Source organism: Hyperolius riggenbachi, chromosome 6, assembly GCF_040937935.1.
Source record: "Hyperolius riggenbachi isolate aHypRig1 chromosome 6, aHypRig1.pri, whole genome shotgun sequence".
Lineage (NCBI taxonomy): Eukaryota > Metazoa > Chordata > Amphibia > Anura > Hyperoliidae > Hyperolius > Hyperolius riggenbachi.
This window is the reverse complement of record NC_090651.1, coordinates 360,869,230-360,879,330: the sequence shown is the minus strand read 5'-3', so window position 1 is coordinate 360,879,330 and position 10,101 is coordinate 360,869,230. Positions and strand designations below refer to the sequence as shown.

The 10,101-nt window shown below is 47.5% G+C and overlaps 1 protein-coding gene across 1 annotated transcript in view; it reads right to left on the bottom strand.

The window, feature by feature from the left end:
• AGMAT (agmatinase (putative)) overlaps nt 1–10,101 on the bottom strand; it is a 38,870-nt gene that overhangs the window by 10,935 nt on the left and 17,834 nt on the right. The window contains exons 2-5 of the mRNA XM_068242292.1: nt 9,650–9,852; nt 6,675–6,723; nt 2,747–2,942; nt 1,538–1,717 (exon numbers count right to left, since the gene is read on the bottom strand). Of these exons, the coding sequence (XP_068098393.1) occupies nt 1,538–1,717; nt 2,747–2,942; nt 6,675–6,723; nt 9,650–9,852 (628 nt within the window). The remainder of the gene's footprint in view (nt 1–1,537; nt 1,718–2,746; nt 2,943–6,674; nt 6,724–9,649; nt 9,853–10,101) is intronic.

The window sequence follows — 10,101 nt, the reverse complement described above, 5'->3', positions numbered from 1 at the left end:
AGAATTGTTATTGAGCGATTGTATTTTCAGTCACATTATTCAGATTGCACTGTATGAAAGTGGAGAAGCTGGTTAGCACAATGATCCTGGACAATCGCATTACTGATCGTTTTCTTAATTGGTGGTCTAATTCTTTCCGGATTTTAGGCCTCGTTCACATTGCGTTCCATTTGCGTGTCCGTCCGCGTTGGTCTGTTTTTGAGGCGACACTTGGGTGGGCGTTTTTGTGCTTAGCCGTTTCCTAAGCCTTTTTCTCGAGCGGTTTTGTAATTCACTCCCTGACACAAGTCAGGAAGTGAACTCTTTGATCCGGAAAATAATCATTACAATGTATTTATTCTTAAAAACGCTAGCACAATCGCCTTATTACGCGTTTTTGTACGATTTTCCTATACCTTCCATTGAGGCGGTATCGCCCCAAAAACGGAACACCCACTGCTTTTCTAGCCGCACCGCGCACGACCCGCGCTGATATGAACCTTCTCATAGACATTCATTGGCCATGCGGTCGGGGGGTGGGGGCGGTTTTTAAGAACTGCAGGCGGCCTAAAAAAAAACAGAAAACGCCTGCAGTGTGAACAAGCCCTTAGGCTGCTTTCACAGTGGGACGTTACAGGCGCACGTTAGAGGACGTTACAGGCGCACGTTAGAGGACGTTACAGGCGCACGTTAGAGCAGTCTGTAATGCACACCCACCGCACAGAAATGAAAAATCAATGGGGCTGTTCACAGTGCCCACGTTGCGTTACATTGTAACGCAGCACGTCTACATAACGTACTGCATGCAGTACTTTACACGCGGCGTTAGACGGTTTGCACATGCTCAGTAGGGTTTTTTTTTTTCATTTTATGGGCGGAGAGGAGGCGGGGAGAGGCCGCTACGTAGCCAGGCACATGGCTACTTATTATTCACTGCACTTGCAGTGTTTACATCCTGGAGCGGCTGCGGATTGGCTGGCGGGACCACATGATGCGGAGAGCTCCGCTCACGTGGTCTCCGCAGTGCCTCCGACAGAGCAGGCGCACCAAGGGCTGCTTGTAACGCAGCTCTTAGTAGCGTCCTGCTCCAACACCACCAGGCGTTGCGTTAGGGGCACATTATGTGCCCTATAACATCCCCTAAACGCAACGTCCTGGTGTGTAAGTAGCCTTAGGGTCTAAAAGCGGTACAATTTTTTTGCATGCTTTTGAAAACATCACACTGCAGAGAGATCTGCAGCAGGCTGAACAATCACTCACCTCCCTGGGATCCAGCGCTGCAATTCTCCCTCCGTCCTCCGGGAGATAGCCACGCAGTCTGGCTCTGCTTCTGCCTGTCCTATCATGTATGCCATCGCTAGTTTTGGATCAGAGTTTGTCTACACAGGCAAATAGATATTTTTTTTTTGTTCTGCAGTTTTCCTGAAAATTCTCCAAAGGGAGAAATTAGCAGTTTTAGGTGAGGAGCATCTGCCTCTCCACTCTATAGACCAGTCCTCTGTCGCAGAAGAAACATTGGAGGAGTTTTGCCCCTGAAAAAGGGACTGTTTCCACTTACCTGAGCTGTTGTGAGTCCGGCGATCTCCGGTGTGCCGGTTCCAGGAGCGAATGATGGATCCAGTCCATCGATGTCAAACGTGATGTAGACGGGTCCATATCCCATCTGCTGCCGGACCTCTGCCATGAGCGGAGCCAGAGACTTGTACCAGCAGTCCTTAGCAAACACCACCCGGAACCCCTGCAAGAGAACAGCAGACCCAGAGGTTATCTGACTTCAACTGGCCACACAGAGCAATGCCAAATATGATTTAAAGAGGCCCTGTAGTGACATATAGTAGAATGCAGTAAAGAGGCCCTGCAGTGACATATAGTAGGATGCAGTAAAGAGGCCCTGCAGTGACATATAGTAGAATGCAGTAAAGAGGCCCTGTAGTGACCTATAGTAGAATGTAGTAAAGAGGCCCTGTAGTGACACATAGTAGAATGCAGTAAAGAGGCCCTGTAGTGACATATAGTAGGATGCAGTAAAGAGGCCCTGCAGTGACATATAGTAGAATGCAGTAAAGAGGCCCTGTAGTGACATATAGTAGAATGCAGTAAAGAGGCCCTGTAGTGACATATAGTAGGATGCAGTAAAGAGGCCCTGTAGTGACATATAGTAGAATGCAGTAAAGAGGCCCTGTAGTGACATATAGTAGAATGCAGTAAAGAGGCGCTGCAGTGACATATATTAGAATGCAGTAAAGAGGCCCTGTAGTGACATATAGTAGAATGCAATAAAGATGCCCTGTAGTGACATATAATAGAATTCAGTAAAGAGGCCCTGTAGTGACATATAGCAGAATGCAGTAAAGAGGCCCTGTAGTGACATATAGCAGAATGCAGTAAAGAGGCACTGTAGTGACATATAGCAGAATGCAGTAAAGAGGCCCTGTAGTGACATAGTAGAATGCAGTAAAGAGGCACTGTAGTGACATATAGCAGAATGCAGTAAAGAGGCCCTGTAGTGACATAGTAGAATGCAGTAAAGAGGCCCTGTAGTGACATATAGCAGAATGCAGTAAAGAGGCCCTGTAGTGACATAGTAGAATGCAGTAAAGAGACCATGTAGTGACATATAGTAGAAGGTTTACTACATCTGACTAGAGATGGTCAATGAGATATTTCTAACTTGCATGCAAATTTTATTCAGCATGGGTAAGGGTCAAACCAAATTAGCAGGGATTGCATCCGACCAGAAGACATTGTGCATCCCTTTTAGACGTACCTGCTCTATGCAGAAGTCGTAGGGATCGGGGACGTAGGAGGAGCCTCGGAGACCGATTTGTACGACTCTCTTACAGTCCAGGAGCCCCTCCTCCACGCAGCGTCTGAACGGGGTCCCGTGGTAGATCTTCTCGCCCAGAGCCATGTCCCCCGTGTCATCATGTGCGTCCACATGTACCAAACCCACGGGACCGTGCCTGGAACCAACACAGAGGGCAGGGTTTATTGGGGTTCCCCAGGTCTGCTTCCTGGCATATATGGTAGGGAGAGGTGGTGGGGGTGGCTCAAAGGAGAGGACAGCCCAGCCACCCACCTAGGCGGTCCTTTTGGAGATCCAGCCAAGGATGTAACTAAAGCTCCTGAGTCCTCCAGCAAAATGCTGATGGCACCCCTAACACTCACACTCTCTTCCCCCAAAACAGTCCCCATGGCTTGGAAGCCCATCTTATCCAGCCATATGAAAAAATCCTGAAGTTCACATTGACTACTGAGAAACAGATGAACCTGCTGACTCCCATAGGATCATTCCTCCCTCCCACCTACTCTCCAACCTGAATAATCACAAATACCTTCTGTTTGAAAGGGAGTTGAAGAGTGTCCATTTGGGAGTTAGCTTAAAGGACAACTGAAGCAAGAGAGATATGGAAGCTGACATATCTACTTGCTTTTAAGCAATACCATTTGCCTGGCTATCCTGCTGATCCTCTCCCAGGGGCGTAACAATAGCTCCTGCAGGGGATACAGGCACAGGAGGGCCCAAGGGGGGTGAAGCCTGGTGGAAGGCCTGCCCATGGCCTTTTTTAGTAGCAGAAGGGGAGATGCAGCACAGGGGAGTGGCCAGTGAGCACAGACACTACTCACGCCTCCCACCTCACCTCCCCATCCAAAGTTTTGCAGGGGGGCCCAGTGATTTCTAGTTACGACCCTGCCTCTGCCTCTAAAGAGGCTCATACACCTAACGATTTTCCCGCCGATATGCAGCAGATTCGATCACTGTGATCGTATCTGCTGTGAAATCGTTGCGCAAACGCTGACCGAACGATCGATTTCCATCTGAAATCGATTGTTCCCGTCGATCCATCTGTGCGGAAGATTTCAAGAGTGCGCGGGCGGGTCGGGCGTTCGAATGTCCGACGACCGACGCTAGCGGTGCATGTCCCCTCTGTCACCACTGCTCCTTCTCCTGTGGGTTCTGGGTTGCGGCAGGCTTCACTTACTTCCTGTCCCGACAGGAAGTTTAAACAGTAGAGCGCCCTCTACTGTTTAAACTTCCCCGCACAGGAAGAAGTGAAGCCAGCCGGTCTGTAACCCAGCGGAGAAGGAGCAGCGGTGACAGCGGGGACACGCGACGGCGGAGCAGGTAATGTATGCAGGGGGAGGAGGGGGGGGGGGGGCAGCTCCACAGACTGTGATCGGTTTCATGCTGAAATCGATTCACAATCTGTTTGCAGTAAAGGCAGCCATACAATCCCTCTCTGATCAGATTCGATCAGAGAGGGATCTATCTGTTGGTCGATCTGATGGAAAATCGACCAGTGTATGGCCACCTTAATTCTTTTATCCATAGCCCCTGAACAAGCATGCAGCAGATTCTGACACTATCAGATCTTACAAGTTTAGCTGCATCCTTGATTCTGGTGCGATTCTGTTCAGCTGCTTTTCCCTTCCAAAAGCTGGTCAACTGAGCCAGACGTGGGCTACTGAGCCTGCGCAGCCCGGGCCACGATTGCGCTCCTGTAACCAGGAGCATGCAGCACACGCACAGTATCAATTTTTACGAACTGCAGAAAGCGCAGATATCTCCCGCCCATGGAAGCGCGACCCAGTGTAGTGCTTGCAGCTTTCAGAAGGGCACAGGTGCTGAGTGGAGGAATGAACAGAGACACCGAGGGACCAGGACGACTACAGGGGGGCTGGATGAAGTACCAGGTAATGTAAACAGGCAACCTTTACTCCACCTTTAAAGTGACACTGAAACTGAAGAAAAACCTAAGATATAATAAATTGTATGTGTAGTATGGATAATGAATAGAACATTAGTAGCAAAGAAAAGATTCTCATGTTTTTATTTTCACTTATATCTTTTTTTTATAACATTGCATCATTCTCCCATATTTGTTGTTTACAAACTACACAGAGCTCATGACCCTTTGAATTTCTCTGCAGTAAAATCTTATCTAAAGTTTTCTTTAACTGTTTCTTTGATGTATCAGTGCTTCAGAAAACAGCGCTGTAGCCAACTAAATTAGTCGGAGAGCTCAGTGAAGCTCTTTTGCATAGATGACAAGTTAAGTTTCTTAACTTTTTGGCTTTGTTCACATTAAAAATCGTCAGCACTATCGCAAGCGCTGAGCGATTTATTGAGCATTTTTTAAAGCGTTTTTTTTCCTGCACTTTGCGTTTAGAAAAATAGGAAATACTGCATACGGTAATATTATCAGTGAAAGACATCCTCGGAAATTGAGAATCGTATCGTTTTCAATCAGTCCCCAGAATCAGAGATGGATTAAAGAGACTCTGTAACAAAAAACCTTGACGGGATCCAGCGCAGGTGCAGTTGCGTCTCTTCCTTCGGGTAAGGCAGAAATAGCCGAACCCGATCGTATCCGCTCTACTGCTCAGGCGTAAGAGGACTTGTTCCTGCGCAGTTTGGCGGATTGATGGGGTTCGGCTATTTCCACCTTATCCCGAAGGGAGATCTGCTAGTACGCCTGCGCTGGATCCCAAGAGGTATATATTTACATCGCCGCGCTTCGGGGCGCTGCAGCTGGACAACAGAGGGACAGAGAAGAATGTGGGAAGCCGCGTTAGGATCCTGAGGCTTCCCCCTCACAAGGTAAGTACCCCCCAGCGGACTTTTTCTTCATTACAGGTTTTCTTTACTCTGTAACAAAATTTTCAGCCTTATTTCTTGTATCCTATAAGTTCCTGTACCTGTTCTAATGTGCTCTGTCTAACTGCAGCCTTTTCTAGTTGACTGTCTCTGTAATATTTCTGTCTTCTTTTCTTTGTCAAGCCTGGGAGGAATGCACTGCCTCTGCTGTGATAGGGAGAAGTTATGCACGCCCCCTGCAGGCTCTGTGTGTGTGCTGTGTGTATGAGTCACAGGCAAGGTCTCTGCTCACAGCCAGCCAGCTTGTGACCTTGTGAACAGCTGTGAGTGCAGTTCAAAGCCCAGACAAGCAGCTAAGGCAACAAGTGGGAGAAACATTCCAGCAGTCAAGTCACGTTTGAGAGGAGCCGCTGCAAACAGGCACCTGCTCTCATGATGTATTTCCTGTTTGGCGGCCATCTTCATTGTTTACAAAACAATGAATAAAACAGTGATTTTATCACCAGGAAAGCAGCGGGGAGCGGCGAAAATGTCACAGAGGGGGCTGGGAGAAGACAACAAATAGGCTGGTGCTTTTATTTATGTAAGATTTTCACAGTACAGATTCTCTTTAAGACGAGCCCTGAGAAAGGTATTAGATTTGGGGCGAGCACCTCGAGCGCAGGAGATTTGGGCGCAGCTGGCGCCACCATAGGCTGTAATAGGAATTACTGCTACAGCGCCGCACAGTGAGTAACTTTGGCGCCGTCAGAAGACGGAGCTGAAGTTATTTTTAAAACACTGTAATTCGGCCGCCAGCAATAGCAAAAGCCAAATTACATCCTTCCCCACCATCCACGTGGACCTGGAGGAGGAATAGTAATTAACGCCGCTGGGGGACTTCTTGTGTTCCTTTTGGTAAGCTGAAGTGGAGAGAGGTCAGAGAAGGTGTCAGATGGGTTCCTTGACACCCACTAGACCTCAGGCACCCGCCTAGGTTGCCTGGTGGATGATCCTGCTCTGCCCAGACTGATAGACTTGTATTGAGGAGCAGTGAAAGGCAGACATTGCTATACACAGGATGGAGAGTTGTACAATAAGCATGAGCAGCACTCACTTCTCAGCTACGGCCTGCAGGATGGGGTACGTGATGGTGTGATCACCTCCTGCAAGATAAAGAATAACACATTATCAGATGACTGAAAGCATTGTTCGAAATATAGATAAATGGATAGGTTGTTAGGATAATTTAGGCTTTCTATGGATATTTTTTCCCAGAATTGTCTGATTTTATAGGCATTTTTTAGGGAAAAACTGGAAATAAAGGCAGAAAATACTGAGGCAGGTTATTCTAGCGTGCACTCTTCTGCGCGCTGTTATGTTATTATGTCTTTGGCCGCGCAGCAGTGTAACTCGGGTGCCGGCGATCGCTGAACCCCGAGGCTGGGTTCACATATGACATAGCGTGAAAAAGGTGCGCTTTATGGGGGTGCATTTGCGTTTTCAGTTGCGATTTTATTGCTTTTTCCGTTTTGCATTTGCGAATCGCAGGTGCGATTTTACTGTGTTTATTTGCGTTTTTGGTGCGTTTTGTTGCATTTGCGATCCGCTAATTGAAAACGCATTTGCGTTTTGTATGCGTATTGCATGTGTTTTGAATGCGTTTTTTTCCCTGCCTTTTATCCAGAATAACCAGGAAGTAAAGAGGAAGCGTAAATACGTCATCAACATTTAAAAACCAAAAAACGCATAAAAAACGCATTTAACACAATAAATCGCTATGCATATGCGTCACCATAGACCTTCATTATGTGCGTTTTGGCAGCCAGCCTGCATAATATGCAACAAAACCAGCGTTGGTGAAACACATACTGTAAATCGCAGTGCAACGCAGCATCGTCTGTGTCCCATAGACTAACATTGCTGCATAAAACGCAGCGTTTCCCGCTATGCTAGCGTTTCTGCTATGTGTGCACCCGGCCTGAATGACTTACTACGACTCGGAGGGGAAATAGTAAATAACGCCCCCCGGAGTTTGAGCGGCAGCAGAGGGAGCCGTCATTCAGCTCACCCCGCACCAAAGTGACCGGGCGGCGTGACTCAATGCAAGCTAAAACACGCCTTTTAAATACTTACCTAAGGAGAGCAATGCCTCTGGATCCCCCAGGGGCTCTCCATGCCGTCCTCCATTGCCGAGTGAGGGCCCCAGAGGAATCTAGCAATCTCTTGTCTGATTCCATGCTCTGGACTGTGTTTCTCTTCAAGCAGTTTGCAGGTGCGGCCATGCTTGTGGCAGAAGAGTAGCGCGGTCACAATGTGCAGGAGGGTCTCGGGCAGCGGCAGAGATTCCAGAGGCTTCCCTCTCCTTAGGTTAGTATTTTACTTTAGACCTTGATTTCTCTTTCAGTGTGGCTTCAATTATAAAGCAAATTCTTTTGCTGATGATTGTTTTGTGGCATGTAGGACTAGGGGTGTGGCATGCATGAATAGGGGTGTGGCATGTGTGACTAGGAGTGTGGTATGCATGAAAAGGGGTGTGGCTTGTGTGACTAGGAGTGTGACATGCATGCCTAGGGGTGTGGCATACATCACTAGGGGTGTGGCATGCTTCACTAGTGGTGCGGCATGCATGACTAGGGGTGTGGTATGCATGAATAGGGGTGTGGCATGTGTGACTAGGAGTGTGACATGCATGCCTAGGGGTGTGGCCTGCATGACTTGGGTTGTGCCATACTTGACTTGGGGTATGGCATGCATCACTAGGGGTGTGGCATGCATGACTTGGGTTGTGGCATGTGTGAGTTGGGGGTGTAGTATGCATCACTAGTGGTGTGGCATGTGTGACTAGGAGTGTGGTATGCATGAATAGGGGTGCCACACCCCTATTCATGCATACCACACTCCTAGTCACACATGCCACACCACTAGTGTGGTCGTACATTCCTAGTCACACATGCCACATGTGTGACTAGGAGTGTGACATGCATGTCTAGGGGTGTGGCATGTGTGACTAGGAGTGTGGTATGCATGAATAGGGGTGTGCCATGTGTGACTAGGAATGTGACATGCATGTCTAGGGGTGTGGCATGTGTGACTAGGGGTGTGGTATGCATGAATAGGGGTGTGGCATGTGTGACTAGGAAAGTGACATGCATGTCTAGGGGTGTGGCATGCGTGACTTGGGGTGCGGCATGCATCACTAGTGGTGTGGTATGTGTGACTAGGGGTGTGATATGCATGAATAGGGGTGTGGCATGCATCACTAGGGGTGTGGCATGTGTGACTAGGAGTGTGACATGCATGAATAGGGGTGTGGCATGCAGGACTTGGGGTGTGGCATGCATCACTAGGGATGTGGCATGTGTGACTAAGGGTGCAGTGGGGTTTGATTAGAGGCGTGGCAGGGGTGTGTCTTAAAGGTTTCCCTCTTTTTCATCTCCAAAACTTGGAAGCTATTTGTCATGTAATATTGTACTTTACTGATTACTAATTAGAAAAAATTGCTTGCTTTTTTTTAAAACATAAAAAACATCACATCTACAAGGACCCACAACTAGAGATAAATTCCAGTGCTTACAGCTTGCATGCAAATTTAATGCAAACTGCATTTAACTTGGAAATGGACCAATCAAAGGAACATCCTGTTGATTTGGAAGGTGCATAAAATTTGCATGAAATTTGCATGCTAGTCAGTAGTATTAGCATGTTATGATTATGAACCATTTGTAGTGATTCTCTGCAAGACAATTAAGTGGACCTTATAGTACGACCGGCGCTGCCATATCACCAGTCTAGTCAAATCACTGAGTTACGTCACTAATGCTGGGTACACACGGTACGATTTTCTGTGCTATTTTCCAACCTGATCGGTTTTTCCGCTCAATTCCGCACTCGATTCTGTGCTCAATTCTCTTATCTTCGCTCGTGTTTCTTATCTTTTTCCATTCACTTCTATGAGAAATTGAGCGCAAAATCGATCGGGAGTAATATCGGACATGAGGGATTTTATCAATCGCATGCATCTATCGAAAATTGTACCATGTGTACCCATCATATGAGATAAAACTCAAGCCCAACTGATTAGCAATGTACCCATGGTTAAAGGGATGCACCCGGTCGCCATTATCTTCTGATAAGCCTCTCTGATTAGCCGGCAGCTGTCTTTCAGGTCATACAGGTTCACGTTGACATCACCGATATCGGCCACCAAGATGGAGTCATAGGGCGCCGCCCTGGTGGGAACGTTGTACCGTCTGGCCATGCTGGACTCCGCCCGGATGTGACGCGGTCCAAATCTGCCAAGGAGCAAAACCAAAACAATATTATTCTTGAGAAGAAAAAACATATAAATGATACATATTAATTACATTTATGTTTGCTAAAGAATGTTTCTCCTCTGTATGTCAGTGTATATAAGCTGTGTTTTTCAGTTTTGGTCAGGAACCAGTCCGACGAAGGCTTTTTATAAGTCGAAAGCTCACTGTTTCTTGGGCAAGTCTCCTTAACACTGCTACTGCCTACTGAGTGCGCTCTAGTGGCTGCCT